General features: G+C 40.1%; 1 protein-coding gene across 1 annotated transcript in view; it reads left to right on the top strand.

The window, feature by feature from the left end:
* Positions 1-19,596, top strand: part of SORCS3 (sortilin related VPS10 domain containing receptor 3) — a 539,923-nt gene that overhangs the window by 273,293 nt on the left and 247,034 nt on the right. The window contains exon 4 of the mRNA XM_019725085.3: positions 16,125-16,283. Coding sequence (XP_019580644.3) covers positions 16,125-16,283 — 159 coding nt within the window. The remainder of the gene's footprint in view (positions 1-16,124; positions 16,284-19,596) is intronic.

Here is a 19,596-nt window from a genome sequence, read left to right as displayed (position 1 = left end):
ATATTCACAGTGCTGTACAAACACGACCCCTATCTAATTTCAAAACATTTTCATCACCCAAAAAGAAACCCCGTAACCATTAAGCAGGCACTTCCTATTCTACGCTACCTTTAGCCCCTGGAAACCACTGATTTGCAATTTCTGGATTTACCTATTCTGGATAATTTATATTAATGGAATATGTGACCTTTTGTGAGTGGCTTCTTTCACTTAGCATGTTTTGAGGTTCATCCATATTGTAGATGTAGCCATACTTCATTCTTTTTTTATGGCTGAATACTATTCTGTGTGTTTGTACCAAAATTGGTCTACCATTCATCCATTGATGAATGTTTGGGTTGTTTCCACATGTTTGGGCCACATTTAGTGAATAGTGCTACTATGGGCGTGAATGTACATGTATTTGTTTATCTGTTTTTGATTCATTTGAATACATACCTAGGAGTGGAATTTGGGTGTATCATTGGTACAAAACATTCCTTGCCTCTAGGCTGCCACTGGGATTCTCCTCCTGGGAGTGTTATACCCCTTACCTCAGTGGGAACAGGCTTAGCCATGCAACTTGCTTTGGCCAATGAATGCCGTGAGAGAAGAGGTGACTAGTGCCTTGTGAACAGCACCCTTATGTACCATCTTGAGGACCTGCCATGATTCCTTTCCATCCTCCAGGGGTTCTGCAGGGGTGGCAGGGTCTGCTCCTTCAGGCTGGGTTCATGAATGCAGGCAGCATGGGAGGAGCAGTGGGTCTTAGCTCTCCCTCTGAAAGATACTAAATTGGACTCGGGGGCGGGAATAAAAAGATGGGGAGAAATCTCCCTGCCATCAGGGAGCTTACAGTTTCACTGTATTTTAGTTTTGAGCTCTAAAAAGCATGATCGAGTGAAGAGGAAGGAATCCACAGAGCTTTCTTAGAGGACTTTGGGTCTGGCCTTAAAGGACAGCTAGGGGTGAGGTGTACAGAGTGTGAAGAAGAGCATCCAGGGAGAGGAATGGCCTCAGCAGTGACTTCAGCTGGGAAAGCAGGATGTGTGGAGAATAGTACATTGGGCAAGTCTTTATAAGAGTATAGGCACTTGGAGGGCACAGGGTTGGAGAGTTCTGTTGGAACCAGTGAGTGAAGGACCGTGACCTCCAGGCTAATGAGTTAGTCTCTGTAATCTGGCAGTGTTTACCCCAAGCAGGGCACAGTAACAGATGATTGTCACTGTTCCTTTCTTATGCTTTGAGAATTGGACCTATCCTTCTATGACAGTGGTTATCAATCTTTACATTTTTGTATTCACTTCATACATCTCACCTGTATAGCCCGACTTCCCCTTCTCCTTCCACAAACAGATTCTGTACTTTTGCCCCCATCTCAGTTGAAAATAATGGTTCTCAAACACAATGGGGAGCACAAGGGAAAGAAATGCCCTGACATCTGCTGAGTGCAAATATAGGTCATGAGGTTGCCAAACATTATTTTTCTTTCTCCTCTTTTCTAAACCCACCATGGTGGTGGTGGTGCCGGGGGTGGGGTGGGGGGATAGTACTTCCTTTTTTTGATTTTGCAGTTGAGGACAAGTGAAGGTTTGAAGTCAAGGAGCTAATACATGAGTTAATAAGTGGAGATGGAAGTTGAATAATATCTTACTTATCCTTGTATCCCCCACACCCATCCTAGAATCTGGCACACAGTTAGCGCTTCAATGAGTGAAGGTGAGCAAACAGTTGACCACATGACTGAATGACTAAATGAAAAAGCAAGGTCTGTTTGATGCCAAATCTAAAGGTGATGAGATTTTATTAAATCTGGGGTTACTCCAGGCCCTCTTTACCACCACGAGCACTAAAGTACATCCTCTGGAGCTGTCGTGAGTGTGGTCAAGGGATAAGATGACGAAGCTCTCTCTGGTTGAAGTAAAGAGGGTGGGACTCTGTGGGGTTCCTGGATGGAGTTGGCTCAGCTAAGGGAATATACCCATTTGTCTCTTGTCCTGCTTCTCCGCACAGACTGCTGGGTGCAGGGAAGTCCCTTGGTTGATCCTTCTCAAGTACATTGTCGAGGATATTTTCTGGTCCTTTGTGTGGGATTAGAGCTTTTTGAAAAGCCGAACTAGAAAAGGGGGGAAAGTGAAGAAAGCAAGTTGAAATGTAATTTCCTTTTTAATATAGATGATCATTTAATCTAATATTATAGAAAATGACTAGATCTTAAAAACCTATAAATTACATTTGACAACTCTCTGGTGTGCCTCTGCTTTCCCTCTTGGCAATTACACCCAGCAACAGTGGGCTGGGCTGAGAGGAGCTCTCTGAATGCAGTTTGTTTATTGGCTCTTAATGAGAAGCAATTAATCTAAATCACCATAGGGGAGGATCCTTTTGCCGAACTTAGGGATCCGAAGTGGCACTTGTACATTTTGACAAATGTGCTGCTCTACCCTTAACAACAGCAAAAAGTTTGTGAGGGTGTGTGTGGTGTTGCTTTCTTCCTTTGAGCAATGAGAAACACACACACACACACACACACACACACACACACACACACACACATACACATACACACACGGCCTTTTCTTTTGGGAAATGGGGTCAAATTGACAGCTGTAGGGATGAAAACAAACAGGGGAAGAGAGTGGAGAGGGCAAGACTAAGAGAACACCATGGACAAAGACCCATGGGGTGAAAACCTCCTAGCTTCTCCTTCTGATTTCTGTTTGATTTTCTTTCTGCCTTTGTTTGTACTCACCCTGTCATTCACTGGCTGTGTCCTCTCTCTCTCCTTCACTATGTCACCAACACAGAGCACAGCAGGAAGAACAGAGCACTCAATTTAGGAAGTAAAGTTCTGAGTTTGAACCCCAGTTTTAACACTTGGTAACCAGCTGTGACCTCCAGCAAATTGCTCAGCTCTAACTTGGGCAACTCTTTGCCTGTAGAATGGGGCATGGTAGGCAGAATTACGGTTTCCCAAAGATGTCCTAATCCCCAGAAATTGTAAATATGTTAAATAACATGGCAAGGAAGGATTAAATTTCTAGATGGAATTAAGGTTGTTCATCAGCTGACATTAAAATAAGGAGAATACTCTGGATTATCCAGGTGGACCATTTTAATCATAAGTCCTGAAAACTGTGGAAGAGGGAAGAAGCAGAGTCAGAGGGATGCCATATGAGAAAGACTAGACTGCGGTCCATTGCTGGTTTTGAAGATGGAAGGGGCCTAGGAGGCAAGGAATGGGGGCGGCCTTTAGAAGTAGAAAACACAAGATACAAGATTGTCCCTTAGAGCTTTCAGAGAAAAATGGAGCCCTGCAGACACCTTAACTGCAGCCCAGTGAGACCCATTTTGGGCTCTGACCTCCAGAACTGTTAAGATAATAAAATTATGTTGTTTTAAGACATTGAAGTTGTGGTAATTTGTTCTCAGCAATAGGAAACTAAGACGGTAGATAATCATACCTGCCCTGCCTTCCCCATGAGGTAGAGTGAGGGTCAAGGAGAGAATAGCTGTGGAAGGACTTGGCAAACTACAAAATGCAATGCAACTCCAAAGCCTTTGATATTGTTTAACTACCAAAGTGAATGGACACAGAGCAGGTATCCTGAACCGGGGGTAGAAAGCACAGACCAAGGGTCTGCCCAACTCCTTGCATGGTCTGGCTCCTTTCTGTTTCCACTCTTTCTGAGAGTTAAATGTCTCTCCCCTCAGGGAGTGACATCAGTGCTCCCCTTTCCTCATGACAGTTCCTGCACTGGTGAGATGCCTCCAAGATGCTACTGGTTGTTACAGCCTGGCTCTTCTGTGGTCCATTGGCCCAAAAGCTGTCACCTCAGAAAGTTGCCATGTTCCGTGTTGATCACATCTAGCACTTAGCTGTCTGTATGTGAGCCCATCTCTGTCCCTCAGAAATGTGGGCAGTGACTTGGGGTAAGAAGTTGAGGTTTAGCATGTGTTCACATGATCACACCATTCTTACCAGACCGGATGGTGTTCCCAGAATGGAGTGACCTTGCTAACAATGTCCATGACCATGAAGTTCTTGGCTGCGTAGTCTCTCCCAACTCGACCAAGACAAGGATATTTCCAAGGTTATTTTTTCCTTTGATCATTTTCCTTATGGTAACCTAAAGCTTATCTTGCCTCTCCTAATGAAAACAGTCCTTCCCACATATCTAATATTAGGTACCCGGAAATTGCCTAGGTTGAATCTTCTCATATGAAGAATTTAAGATCCAATGGGAATATAGAATTAGCAGGTGAACTTATGAAAGCCTTGGCCCCCTCTTTTTTTAATGTTCATTAAATTAAATACAGAAGATAGCTCACTAAATAAATACTGTATCACTGACAATCTACAATTCTTAAATTAGTCATAATGGGACTGTGCAATTAATTTCCGTTTACCATCTCTTGTACACCAGAATCTTTTCAGGATCTTCCACCTACGCAGCTTCAACAAGATGCTTATAAATTAGGTTTGTTGTGTGGTAGATAATACACATGCTGCTAAGCATTTTTTCTTTATCTCTTCATGTAGTCATTGCCTTTCTGACTTTAGGATTTGAAGTGACTCCTAATTCTGGGATTCCAACATGCACAGTAGCAACTTGGATACTTGAAAGACCAAACACCTTGGGCAATGTCGATTCAACTGGTTTGATATTTCTCAAAACCTTCCCCAGTACACTTGGTTATTATCTAAGCTCGTGATAACATCATGCCAAATCCCATGCCTTCAACCTGTCTAACTCGTATCTCAGTACCCTCTGTCTGATCTCCAGGGTACATATCTGGGTTCGCATCTTTCTTCAGTGCTCCTAACGTGGAGAAAGACAAAACAAACAAACCAAAGTTCCCAGATCAAATCTTAACAAAACACTAAAGATAATTCAACCAAAGTCATGAAAATTACTTCCAACACAATCCCGTAGACGTCTCCCAGGGTTAGACTTGCTTTTTAAAAATATTGGAAATAAACATATTGCTGAAAATTAACATGGCCATCAATTTGTTAATTTGTCTATATTAGACTTTTACAAAAGATAACTGGAGGAGGCAGAAGGGGCTACTGCCCTAAGCGACGATTACCGCTGGTGGGGCAGGTAATGTCTGGGCTGCCAGTGGGCAGTGCTTCAGGTAAAGTTTCTGCTGACTGGTCTTACTGAGATGGAGCCAGCCTCTCTGGCCAGGGCACTGGTAAGCCACATTATAATGCAGTGAACATTAGGCCAAGCAAACTTAGAAACATTTGAGTGAACTTCATCCGGCCATGTAGCTGATGTTTACTGAGCATGTGCTTCATTGAGCCCACCAAAGAACAGAGAGTGTGACATCACTGAAGTCCTCTGCCTTTAAAGAACAATATCTAGGGGACAAAGTGAGAGGAATACAAGTGAAACCAAATAGCACGAATATTTATAAACTTTCAGATACTTTAAACATTTCAAAACATGTCCTATCAAATTTGTGACAACAAATTTGGCAGAGATATTTCTGCTGGAACATTTGGGAGGCTCCTTAGAAGGGAGAGAATTGGAATGGGCCTTGGGAGGCCTGGGCAGAGAGAATGCTGTGCTTTCCGGGTAACGCAGGAGCGTCAGCAAAGACAGGAATGTTGGAGTAGGCCTCGGGATTTGAAATTGAAGAAACAACAACAAAAAAGACAACTTTTAGGGAGTGTTTGGCAAGAACATAAGGTTGTGTTTTAGAGGTCAAGCCTGAGAACCACATGGGGTCCCAATTGTGGAGTGTGTGAGGTGCCAGGCTTGGTTTCTGTGCCATGTAGAAGTTGCTGGAGTTTCTTGTGGAGGGGAAATGGCACGATCAGAGCTGGACTGGGAGCGCCCCATCATACAGTGGGGTGGGGGGCACATAATGTGGAGCGTGGTGGACGGGGCGGGGGGGGGCAGAGCTTTTTACTCCAGAGGGGAGGTCAGGAAGACTGCTCCCTGAATTGAGAGGTGCTCTTGTTGCTGTCTACAGTGAGGTCCCCTTGCTACCCTACCTTCACTCCACACCTGTCCTGCACTCGGAGCAGTGTTCACAATGTGGACAGATATTATCCAGCTTCTCAGGTTTTCCAAGGGCAGGTAACAGGTTAGCATAACCTTGTTGAAATTCTTGAGAGGGCTAATGGGGAAATGTGTGCGTGTGTGTGTGTGTGTGTGTGTGTGTGTGTGTGTGTAGAGTGACAGAGAAAAAAACCATAAAGGTAATATTTTCTCATTGCAGAATTGCAGAATGTTTGGGAAATAATAGAAAAATGCAAAGAAAAAAAAAAAAAGAAAATTTCTCATGATCCTGCCACACAGTAACAACTACTGTTAACATGTAGTGAATTGATCTATGCATAAATACAGACATAAATATAAACAATTTTTAACAAAATTGAGATTATGCTTCATGTGTTTTTAGCCTGCTTTTTACACACCATTTAAACATGTTATTTTTCATGTGTCATAAAACTATTTGAACTCATACTTAATGGATGTATAATATTCTACTAACTGGATTTAACTTCATTTAATCATTCTATCAGATATTTGGGCTGCTTCCAAGTTTTTATTATTATAAATAACACTGAGATGAACATACAAGTAGATAAACCTTTTATCAGGTCCCTCATGGTTTCCTTGGACAGATTCCTAGAAGAGAAATTATAGGGTCAAAAGTGTAAATATTTATAAGATTCTTGTTTCATATAGCCACATGGCTTTCCAGGACAGTCATGCCAATTTGTACATGCATCAATACGGTCTGCATACGTCACTCCACTGCCATTGCCATGGTCACCAGCATCTTCCAAGTTGCTAAATTCAATGGTTAATGCTCAGCACTCAGCTTACTCAGCTGTCAGTTGCATTTGATACAGTTGAACACTCCCTCCCCTGATACACTTTCTTTCCTTGGTTTTAGGGTTTCAAGGACACTGCAGTTTATCCAGGTTGTCTTTTTCCCTCTCACTCTCCTTATCGGGTCCCTCCTTATCTCTTTGACCCTTAAACAGTGCCGTGGAGCTCCATTCTCCAGACTCCTTTCTATCTGTATTTGCTGTCTTGGTGATCTGCAGATTATATCTTTAAATGCTCTTCAAGCACTGATGTCTCCTAAGTTCTTATCTGCAGGCCAGTCCACTCTATTGAAAATAGGCCTAGTACATCTTTTGTCTACTAACATCCCCTTTTGGGTGTCCAGTAGGCATCTAGCCTTTTCAAAACCAAATTCCTTATTTCCAAAGACCCCAGCACGCTCCTCCCATAGGCTTCCCTATCTCATAAATGCTAATTCTGTTTTCTCAATTGTTCAGGCCACAAACCTATTAGGCAAGTTGAGTTAGTTCCAGTTTTTAATTATGATAAGCAACACTGAGATGAATGTACAGGTATAAAACTTTTTAATTGTTCTCCTCACTTTCTCTTACACCCCATATCTAATCTGTAAGTGGCCCGTTTTGACTTTCACTTTAAAATACACTCAGCAATAGACCACAGTTCAGTCCCTTGGCACTTCACCTTAGTTCAGGCCATTAGTCTCCCCATCTGCGTCATTCCAGTCGCCTCCAACTGGTCTCTCTGATTCTGTTCCTCTATTCCCCACCTCCCACATAGCTCTGTTGACCCAGAATGGCAGTCAGAGTGAAAGTATCAAAATGCAAGCCATAGTCTCCTCAGTGCCTTGCTCAAAGCCCACCAGGACTTTCCACATCACTTGGGAGAAAGCCTGGGTGCTTCTGTCACCTACTGACCCCATTTCCCACATTCTACTTCCTTCACTCAGTTCTTGCTCACTGGACTCCTACCAGGTTTCCCTGAAAATAAGACCTAACTGGAAAATAAGCCCTAGCATGATTTTTCAGGATAACATCCCCTGAACATAAGCCCTAGTGCGTCTTTTGGAGCAAACATTAATGTAAGACCTGTTCTTATTTTCGGGGAAACACGGCATATCCTTTTGCAAATGTTGCCTTCTCAGTGAGGACTTTACTGAACTCCAGAACACTTTTCATCTTGCAAAACTAAAAGTCTGTACCCATTAAACCACAACTCCTCATTTCCCTGTTCCCCAGTGGAGTGTGTGAGGTGCCAGGCTTGGTTTCTGTGCCATATAGATAGAAGTTGCTGGCAACCATCGTTCTACTTTCAGTCTCTATGAATTGAACTACTCTAATTACTACATATAAGTGGAAATCATATCGTATTTGTGTTTTTTGTGACTGGCTTATTTCCTTTAACATAATGTCCTTATGTTTCATCCATGTTGTAGCATGTGTCAGAATTTCCTTATTTTTAGATACTGAATAATATTCCATTGCATGTATACACCACCTTTGTTTATCCATTCCTCTATCAGTGGACACTTGGGTTGCTTCTGCATTTTGGCTATTGTGAGTAATGCTATTATGAACATCAGTGTACCGATATCTCTTGGAGACCCTGCTTTCAATTTTTTTGAGTATTATCTGAAGAGAAAATTCTGGATTATATGTAATTTCTTTTTTAAATTTTTTGAGAAACTGCCATACTGTTTTCCATAGCAGCTGTACCATTTTACATTCCTAACAAAAATGCACAAGGATTCCAATTTCTCTAAGCCTTTGCCAACACCTATTATATTTTCTATTTTTACATTCCAGTGGGTGTGAGGTGGTATCTCATTGTGGGGTTTATTTGTATTTCTCTAATGATTAGTGCTTCAAGAATCTCTTTATGTGCTTTTTGACCATTTATATATATTTTTTGGAAAAAAAATCCATTCAAGTCCTTTGCCCACTTTTTCATAGTTGTTTTTTTGTTGTTCTTGTTATTGTTGAGTTGTTTCAGTGTTTTTTTATTTTTTCCTGATTGGTCTCAATGATTATTGTTTTATTGATGATGTTTATGTTAAATTTTGAAGGATGAGTAGAAACACTGTGTTGGGGTGGAAAGGTGGGGAGTCTAATCTTGGCGAAGATAATGGCATGTATAAATTGTAGCAGGTGAAAGACACACGTATATAAGCATACATATGCATTGATGTCCTATCTGTAAAATGTATATATAATTTACATGTTTGCCCATAATAGCATATATAATAACATGGTTTCTCAAGAGCAGCACTATTGAGCTTTTAGGCTGGATAATTCTTTGTTGTGGGGCACTGTCCTGTGTACTTTAATGTGTTTAGCAGCATCTTGGGCCTCTACCCACTAGATGCTGGTAACTCCCTCCCCTGCCTCCAGTTGTGACAATTAAAATGTCTCCATACATTGCTAAGTGTCCCCGGGGTGGGAGGAACCCTTCTCCTCACCCCAGTCGAGAATCATTGCTATAAGAGTAGGTGTTAGATAAATTGATAGATGGGGGGGGTATACTGGTTTATTATTATAATGTGATTGAAAGCCTTCTCTGTAACAGCCTCTATATGTATATAAGTCAATATTCAACAATATATCAGTTAAGTCAATAGGTTTAGGGATCATCCTAAAGAATACCTCTCTTATAGTCTTTGTGATACTATTGATACTATTGTTATTTCTTATTGAGCACAAATTATGCTGAGGTTCTCTCGTTAAGACTTAATTATACCAGGTCTGATAAAAAATAATGGTGAATGTTTAAATTAAAAAAAAAATTTATTGTAGTAAAAGACACATTGCCATTAATCCCTCTCACTTCAAACACACTTATCCCATCGCTCTTGCTATTTTCCAAAGCAGTTCTGGAAGTCCTCTTTCATGAGTGTCTTTACTTCATCCTCCATCATGACAAGTCTCCATGTCATCCATCGCTTCTGGTACGGCAATTTCTGTCAAATAAAAACATTACAGTGTATCCTCATCCACCTATTCACTGGATCTGGCACCATGTGACTTCTAGCTCGTCCCCATAGTCAAAATGACTGTGAAAGGAAAACGTTTTGAATCTATTCAGGACATTAGAGCAGCCATGACAGTACAGCTAAAGACACAAAAGAGGACTTCCAGAACTGCTTCAGAAAGTGGCAAGAATGATGGGATAAGTGTGTTCAAAGCAAGGGGGTGGGTGGGGGGATATTTTGAGGGGGATTAAGAGCAATGTGTCTCTTACTGTAATAAATTGTTTTTTTAAATTTAAACATTCGTTGTATTTTTCGGTCACACCTCGTCCAGTAAATTCTAGTATTTCTCCTTTTCTAGTCAGAGGACATCTACTTACTCTTACTCTGAGACTATTTTCAAAGTATTGGACTAAAACTTGTTTCCTCTGCATTTCTGGGATGTCTGGTGAGTGAAAGAACGAGAAACGTTTAGCTTTCACCCACATTTTATAGCGTGTACACAAGAGAAAAAGAAAGGATGACAATTGAATAAAGTATAACATACTCATCTCTGATATTTGAAGACTTGCCCAACAGCAGGAAAGTTTCATTCTGCAAAGATTTCTGGGGAGGATTTTGACATCTCCAACAGTAATTTTGACTGGTTTAGACATAAATAAGCTTACGGGCTTTTGAAATTTTAGGTTGACTAAGCACCTTCCCTGCCTGATTCCTGTTCCACCTGTGTCCTTTGCAATTTGCAACACACCATTAAAATTAGGGCCACTATTATTCAACTTTCCCAGGAATTTCCTGCAAAAAGCATTACAAGTAAAAAAAAAAAAAAAAAGAAAAAAAAAAAGATGTTGCACCATTTGTATGTTGGTAAACTCTAAAATTTGTCCATCTCTAATCTGAAATACAGACAATTCATGTATAGTGAACGATCAAATACAGAGGCTGGTTTTATGAGGTTCTCACTCCAAAGGTAGTGGTGTAGTTAGTTGGCTGCAGGGGTTGTAGCCTCCCTTTGAAGAGATGAGAGTGGTCATTCAAAAAAAAAAAAAAAGTCAATTGTATTTAGAAAATTGACAATTACCTACTGACTGGTGTTCATTTAGGTGGTGTTGATATTTGCTGATAGAGTATATTTTTCTTACATTGTTATCAGGATGTAAAATGTATGCAAAATAAATGTAAATTATACTTTTTTCTCCTCTCCTTTTATGTTTTTTTTAATTGTGGTAAAAGAAAACACACGCGATTTACCCTTTTCGAACTCTTCCAGTTGTATAGTACAGTATTGTAACAATAAGAACAATATTGTACAGCAGATCTCTAGAACTTTATCATCTTGCGTGACTGAAACTTTATATTGTGAAGTAACAAAAATTCAACCGAGTCCATTTTAAAGCTATAATTGGCTTTATTAGATGATTCATGAATGGGACAGCATCCCATCTAGCAAGTAGAGAGGTTTTCAAAGGCAGAGATGGGGTGGACAAAGGAACTTATTAGCAATGAATGCATTTTTTCAGGCAGTCGCCCTCCTAAGGGGAATGGAAGGGGATCCATCAGAGGATTGCCTTCAAGTGGTCACCAGGAAATTCCAGGTTTGCTGGTTACAGGTCACATTCCTGGAGAATGAGTAAGCTGTAATGAGATTAAGTATTAAGTCTTGTTTTGCTGATGTGGGGCCTTAACACAAGTGACTCCATTTTGGGCTTGTTGTCTCTTTTTTTGAACAATACCCATTGAACAGCAACTCCCCCTTTTCCTCACCACCTATCTCTTTAGTTTTTATCCCCAAAGCTCAGTAGTGAAGAGAGCCAAGAGGGAGGCAAATAATCCCCAAAGTGCTTCTAATTGTCTTTAAACAGCTTGGCACTGCTTCTGACTGTAGTTATGCTCTTCATCTGGGTGATTTAAAGATAAAGGTTAATGTTTATTTAGCAATTATGGGTCTATACTAAGCTGTTTTAATCATTAGCTCATTTAAATATCTCAACAGCATTGTTGGTTAGATACAATTATTCTCTGCTATTTTTTTTATAGATGAGATAACAGATTGGGAAAATTGAATAACATCCTCACGTTAACACATAAAATAGCAGATTGATGGTTTACAGTCAGGCCACCTGCCTCAAGAATGTATACCATTAATAACTCTGCTAAACCAGATTTGAAATATCCCTTCTCCTCTTCCAGTACATGCATACTCCCACTGCAGATCTTATGTCAGGAAAAGCTGGATAAAGAATCAAAGCAAAATAAAGCAAAAACGAAAAAAAAAAAAAAAATCCCAAGAATCTTCAATAGGAATTCTTTCCTGTTCATATTGTGAAAGTCACATAAATGCAGAACTCACAGACATCTAAACAGATATTGTCATAAGTTTTATACCTCCAGAACTGAATTAAAAATGGAAAGGCAAGGCTTTTAAATTTGTTTCGATAGAAACCAACTATCATAGCATTGCCACAAGTCATATGCCTACTTCATGAATTCAGTCCACAGACATTTAATTTGGGCACATTTTTGTTTAATTCAATTGTAAATATTTTAAGGAAAGGTGTGTGGTTTCCATTTTGGCACAGTCCTCACCACTCCTTGTCTGGCTTTCTCTGCTTCACTCACTCACTTTACCTGCTTTGCCCTCTTAGGCATTTGTATTTGAAATTCCTGCTTAACAATAAAAATGTGGGTGTACATGGAATGATTTTCTCTATATCTGCAGCATATTAATATACAATGTACATGTTTTAGCTTGAGACAACTTCTGATGAGGCATTTGATCTCGTATTATATTTGTTAATATAATACCATGGTTGCCCTTTTCCTTTCCTTCCTATTTTTTTTTTTTTTTTTAGCACTGACATTATATTTTCCTGTTTGTTTAATTCTTCATGTCCACTTGTATGTGGTAGGTATGTGGTAGAGGAGGAAAGGGGTTCTGTGTGTGTGCGTGCATGCGTGTGTGTGTGTGTGTGTGTGTGTGTGTGTGTGTGTTTCTTAGAGATGCTTTAAAAAAGGATATAGACCAGCATCTCTGACTTCTCCTTGTCTCTTGGTAAAAATATTAAAATGCTATGGCTTCAAGGTCCCGTAAAGTATTACTGGGTACGTGGCGGGGGGGGGGGGCAGGGAAGGTGGCAGTGTTTGAGTTGATCAGAGGAGGTCAAAGTCAAGTTGCTTTCCTCCTCTGAGCCTCAGTTTCCTTATCTGTAAAATGCAAGGAATGATATTTCACATAATTTGTTTGTGGTTTTGATAAAATATCCAGAAAAGTGTCTGACACTTTAGAAATCCAGAATATGTTGCTATTTCCCTTCCTTTTATTCTCCTTAGAAACAAGGATTGAATACAGACACTGCCAGTGATATCAAAGTATATAAAAGGATTTCTGATGAGAATGTCAGGGAAAGGTTGCAATAAAAGAGTACTCTTAACAAAAGCTACCTAAAACCACCACGCAATTTCAATATGCCTTACATGTGAATTAGTTTCCGTGTGTGTGCATGCATGTATATGCCATATCAGTGTACGTGTAAGCGTATGTGGGCACACATGTATGCGACATTTGTGTGCGAATTGCTGTGTTTGTGTATGCAAGTGTATGTGTGTGTGAAGAAAGAACAGGGCTGGAGGGAGAGGATATATTGCATTAGCTACTCGATGGTAACCCTTATTCAGTATATTGTAACTCATGGTGTATAAAATAAAGTTTGTTTATGATGTTGGTCTTATCTTCTAATTAAAATCATAGGCATGCAGCTTCTTTATACCTGCATAAAATGAGCAGTTTAATTTCTCAGCACCTGGAGAGAATTGATTTCATTGCCCGTTATGTAGCCCATCAGTACATGGTGTGAAGCAAGTGAGGTCAGTTAGGAAAACCTCCTCCTGACCCAGTATATTTGTCCTCTCAAGCTCTGCAAAGAGCATGGATGCTTCTCTGACTTTCCCTCAAAGGCAGCAGGTGCTTTTCCAGTTGTCCCCATCCCGTCATAGTGACTATGGAGGAGAAAGCCATTCTGTGTCTGAATTAGCAATCTAAGAGCTTTCCTCATAGATTATTCACACATGAATGAAAAAAACAAACAAACAAAAACCAAGCTACATACTACATCCATTTTCTTAAATATTTGCTGATAACTAGTAATATCTAATTTCAATGAAGCCAAAGCAAATATTGCAGAAAAAGAAAGTAAACTTGTCTTGGAAGCTGTAAAGAAATAAAAGAGGAAAAGGACTATGAATTTTAGCAGCTAAAGGGATTGAACTTGCATTAAAGCTTACTTTATAATAGTAATATATGCTATGCTAATATTTAAAAAATCCTGTTATTTAATAGTTTTATTTGATAACGTATGGAAATGTTTTTTGGCTTTGTTTTGTACTTGGGGCCCCGTGATTCACACCGTGTGTAGAAGTAGCCCTAACAACTGGTGGCAGTAGAACCAAAGACAGACAAAAGTATATGAGGAAATAGTCATGTGCTCATTCAGTCACTCAGCAAGCATTAGGAACTCAAAGAAGTTAGGTTGAGCTGGGTAATAAAGGTCAAAATTACTATGCTGCTGGTAAAGCCAGAGACATAGGCAGTGGGCAGATTTTGTCAGGCTATGTTAAGGAATTTAGAATATAGGGAGATCAATGATAAGCCATTGAATTGTTTTAAGGAGGGTAATGCAGAGTCAGATTTGTATTATAAGATGATTGTTCTCACCACAGTGTGCAGAGAGGATTGGAGGGGACAAGGCAAAAACCACGAGATTGGCTAGTGGTGTTTTATAATAATCCAGTACAGAAATCATCACATTTTGGACTAAGGTAATCACAATTGGCAGGGCCAGAATGGATCTGATTTTAGAGCTAATTAGAAGGTAAAATACACAAGGCTCAGGGATTAATTTTAGGAGGTAAATGAAAAGGCAGAGTTAAGGATGGCTTTCGGGCTTTCGGCTTCACATACATGGTTGGTAGAAACAGTAAGCCAGGCAGGAGATGCTGATGGGAGTAATAAGGCCGGGGTGATGCACATTGTGAAGGTACATGTTGAGTTTGAGGTGTTCGCGAGACATCCAAATAGAAGAATCAACCAAGAAGCTAAGTTTTCAACTCGGAAACTGTGAGGAGACCTCAGTTTGAGATTTAATTTGTGAATTGTCCCTAGAAAGATGGTAATTGAGGAACATAAAAGCAAATGTGAAAGAAGTCATTGAGGAACAGTATGTTGAATGAAAAGAAAAGAAGATTAAGCTGAGGGTTGAGGAAGGGTGCTACTATAGGGATAATAGAGAAAGTTGAGTATTCAAAAGGGATGAAAAGGAAGACCAGACAAATGTGGTGTTACAGAAGCACCTGGAAGAGAAGGCTTCAAGAAGGATGGAATTGCCGGTGGAATCAAAAATTCTTACTTTAGCCAAAGAAAAGGTCTGAGTGCCTAAGTGTTTGTTGGATTTAAATACTGGTAAGTCGGTGACACTTTTAGTGATCCCAGTGCCATTGAGTTACTATGAGTAGAAGCCAGATTGCACCTATTGGATGGGGGGGCTTTTAAGTAAGTACCAAAAGGTAAATCACAATCATAGCTATCACTTGTCAAGAATATTCATTATACCAAGTGCTCAAAACCAGTGTGGGTATCATCCTACTCAATCATCGTTGTAGAAACCAAGGACTCTAGAGGTTGTCACTTTCCAAGGTGGCACAGCATGAACAGAAAAGTGTTCAGATTTGAACCTGCTTTCTCTGCTGCCAAAACCTGAGACTACACCTTTCTGTTCATTTGGCTTGGGGATGACAAACTTTCTTGAGCAGCAGGATTTGCCTCAAGGTCCTTTGGAGATATGTGCTTTGGAAAATATTGAGAACAAAGGGATCATGAAACCACTTCAATCAACTGAATCACTAAAACAATTCAGAAAGAACAAAATACACAGTGCAATCATAAGGGAATCCTTTTCATGATTAAAGAGCAATAAAAGCAATGGTGTGATGAAGAGTGACATGGAGAATTGAGTGGGGGAAGAGGAGGAGAGAGAGGTGTCCCCAAGGTCAGGGGACAGAGGACCATAAGAATATGCTTCCAGTACTTAAAGGAGAGACATCAAAAAAATGAAACCTCATTTGTATGCAGACCTAACCTTGCACAATATTTCAGCTCAATTCAGAAAATGAAGGACTAAATCAGGGGGGAAAAATACCAATATTTCATATAGAGGCCCAGACACCCCTCTCTATGTGGTGATATACAAGTACAGATGACTTTATATTTATGCTTTAATTTCTTGTATTTATTCTCTCCTACTAACCCTATCTATTTTCTCCTCTCTCCTTTTTTTTTTTTTTTTTTTTTTTAGATCATGCTTCTTAGTGATCCTGAAATGGAGAGCAGCATATTGATAAGCTCAGACGAAGGGGCGACCTATCAGAAATACAGGCTCACCTTCTATATCCAGAGTCTGCTCTTTCATCCCAGGCAAGAAGATTGGGTGCTGGCCTACAGTCTGGATCAAAAGGTGAACAAAAACTGTTTTCATTCACATTTTGTCACCCAGGTGCCACTTTGTGAAAAGCACTTGTTTATGCAGTCCAAATTTTGGAGGGGATTCGGTGGCATTTCATTATTCCAACCAAGTTGATTTTATTTGCAGCAACTAACTTTCTTTTGTACTCTTCAGTATCGAAGTTTGCAGGCAGGTAGCTTTCCTTTATCGGCACTGCTCTTTATTATTTCACAGATACAAAGATGGTTTTCTCTATAACTTGACTCAATTGACATTTAAAACAACCCTGTGAAGAAAGCGGCAAATGTGTATTCATAATAATTTTATAGTGACTGTGGTAAATAGAGGTGTTCAAATGCACCCAGTTCGTAGCTGGAGGAGCCAGGGTTTGAATGCATGTTGTCAGATTCCAAGTCAAGGGTGTGTTCCATCGTGCCATGCTGCTTTGATTTGGTAAAATTTGAATATACCATTGTTCTGAGTTTAGCAAAGGAAGCAGAACCTCAAATATGTCCATTTGGTTATTTTCTAACAGTACATTCCAGATATAGAGGGCCAATAAGTTTTCCTCTTTGAGCTCCATATCCATATATCCAGCTGTGTATTTGACCTTGTCCTTTGTATGTCTCAGAAGCCTCTTGATTCAACATACTCCGTAAATGAACTCCGATCTCTCCCCCTCAAGATAGCTGTTTCTCTTCCTGTATTCCCTAACTGTATCCATTTAGTTGCAAAAGTCAGAAACTTGGGAGTCATCCTTAATACTTCCTTGTTCCTAACCCAGCATTTCTAATCTGTCAAGTCTTATCTCTAAATATTCCTTGACTCCCATGTACTTCGTTCTATTACCACCACCCCTCAAACATAGGTTACATCTGTCGTTTGAATTTTTTGCCAGAGCCTCTTCCAGTGTGTTCATACTTACAACCTGGACAACATATTTCCAGAATTTAGATCTTATGATTTCATGACTTTGTTACAAGTCCTTCAGCATTTTCTCATTGCTCACAGAAAAAAGACCAAAGTCCTCGGTAGGATCTGTAAGCACCTATTTGGTCTGATTCCTCCTTCTCTCTCTTGACTCACTGTTATCACTTCCCCTTGGATGGTTTCCTTCAGCCCCTCACCCCAGCTGTCTCCCTTGCTCTATTTCCTAGGCCTAGAATCTTCTTCCCTAAAGTAAACCTGGTCACTGTCAAATCGCAGATCTAGTATCACTTCCTCAGGACTTCTTCCCTAAATTCTTTGACAAAGCTTTATCATTCTTGATGTTCTTTCTCATAGCGCTGTGAGAAGGACTATCAGTGACCCTTCAGAATACCTGTCATGGTTGAGATTCTTCATTGATTCATGTGATTTTTGGATCATCTTCATTACTCCCTAGATCACAAGCTCCTGGAAGGCAAGACCGTGTCTGGTTTTGCTCACTGTGTAACACCAGTCCCTAGCACAGTGCGTGGTACTTAATAAGTGCTCAGTAAATATTTGTTAAGTCAGCGGATTAGTGGATGAATGCATAAATGCTGTGGTAACAAACCCTCTATTGCTGGTCAACTTAAACTTAAGAAAATGGACTTTAGATGATTCTTCTTCGTGTTTCCTGCCATCTCCAGAACCTAAGTACAGTGCTTGATGCCAAATTATTATGTAATAGCGTTGTGGAATCAATCAGTAAAGGAAAATATAAAATTCCAAGTCCTGTCTTGCATAGAGATATCCACAGAATAATCTTGGCTGAAATAGCTTCTTCTCTTTGTTGTCTCTTAAATCCTAAAGCAGTTGCTCTTCAGTGTATATTTGTATATGTGACTGTACATGTGAGTGAGTGAGTGTGTGTGTGCATGTGTGATGTCAGCACCTTTAAACAATAATTTCAACATAACCTTTATATCTCTCATTAATGGAGCCTTGAGGTGGGCGTCAGGTGCTTAATGCAATCCCCTAAGGACACCCACATGACATTTGCAGAGCAAAAGCCATTGCAAACACATTTCTTTCATGGCATCAAGTGGATATTGTATGAAAGACTTAGCCAAATGTCAGGTCGTCTGTGAGTGTAGATGCTTAGTATAGCCAGGAATTTTGAAGCTATATTGAAAAAAATAAATGATTTGCATGTTGTTCCATGGCTAGATGGTAATTTATTTAGAAGAAGGTCAGGAGTCCTAAACCAAGTTTTTATTTATTCAAAAACAAGCCATATTAGAAGCAGCAGACCTCTCATGGGCCAAGAGGTTGATAAACCAAATGCCGTGTGCCTTGTGTTTATCCAGAAGGAGTATTCTTTTTCTCCATTACCACAGCCGTGAGAACATTTGGGGCACTGCACAAAAAGGACCTACTCTTGTGGATATAATGCATTTGGAACATTTCCAGACTTGGGGGCTACTTTTACACTTAGTAAAAATATTTGGAAATGTGGCGGTGGGTGTGGATGGATTTTCCTAACCACACTGCACATTTCTGGATGCGTTATCCCTTAGGTACTCTTTCTGGTTGACATCTTTTGTGTAAAGTGGCTGAATGTTCTTCAGGCCCATAAAGTTTCAAACCGGTGCCCTGTCATTCTTTTAAATAAATGGTGTGAGGAGGCAGATGATGTCTCTGGCAACATTTGCAGAGATCACATGAAACACCCAGACCCAGTCATCCAGGTTGCAGAAGAGTTTTTCTTTATTTGGGGGGTAATTTATCAGTTTAGAGTCAAGGAAAGTGATACTATGTAGCAGCAAATGAAGATGTAAGGTAGTTGAGATTGACGTACAATTTCTTATTTCAGACTGGAGCCTTGTCTGATGTGCATGCAACGAGGCAGCTGGTTTCTTCTAGAGAAAATGAAAAGTGCTAGTGTTAAGGTAACTGCAGCATCAAAGGGACATATTTGTGATGAGGAGTGAATCGATGTTTCCATTATTGTGCCTTTGATGAAATGCACTAGCAATTTCTTTAGAATCGGTAAGGCTATCACATTCTGTTGTATGTATTACAAAAGACCTAATTGAATGATATTTTAAAGGGACAATATCCAATTTAATATCCACTAAATTTCTAGATACAATTTTGTTCTCTCCAGAAGGCATTTTCCTAGTTCCCCAGCAGTGCCTTTACCAAGTGAGATCTCCTGGCAAGTCTCCTGCAGTGGAACTAGGAAAATACCTTCTGGAGAGAACAAAATTGTATCTAGAAATTTAGTGATGCACATGGCGTTGTGTTAGTTGAGGTGCCCAATGGCAGCTTTTGAATCAACTGGGAAACATGGCTACCTTGCCTTGGTGTCAAGGTCAGATTGTGGGTGAAGATCATCCAAGCCTTCCAGCTTCCAAGC

This window comes from Rhinolophus sinicus, chromosome 15 (genome assembly GCF_057876585.1).
Source record: "Rhinolophus sinicus isolate RSI-liver-muscle chromosome 15, RSI-T2T, whole genome shotgun sequence".
NCBI lineage: Eukaryota > Metazoa > Chordata > Mammalia > Chiroptera > Rhinolophidae > Rhinolophus > Rhinolophus sinicus.
Note: the sequence above shows the minus strand (reverse complement) of the source record. Positions and strands in the feature narration are given on the sequence as shown.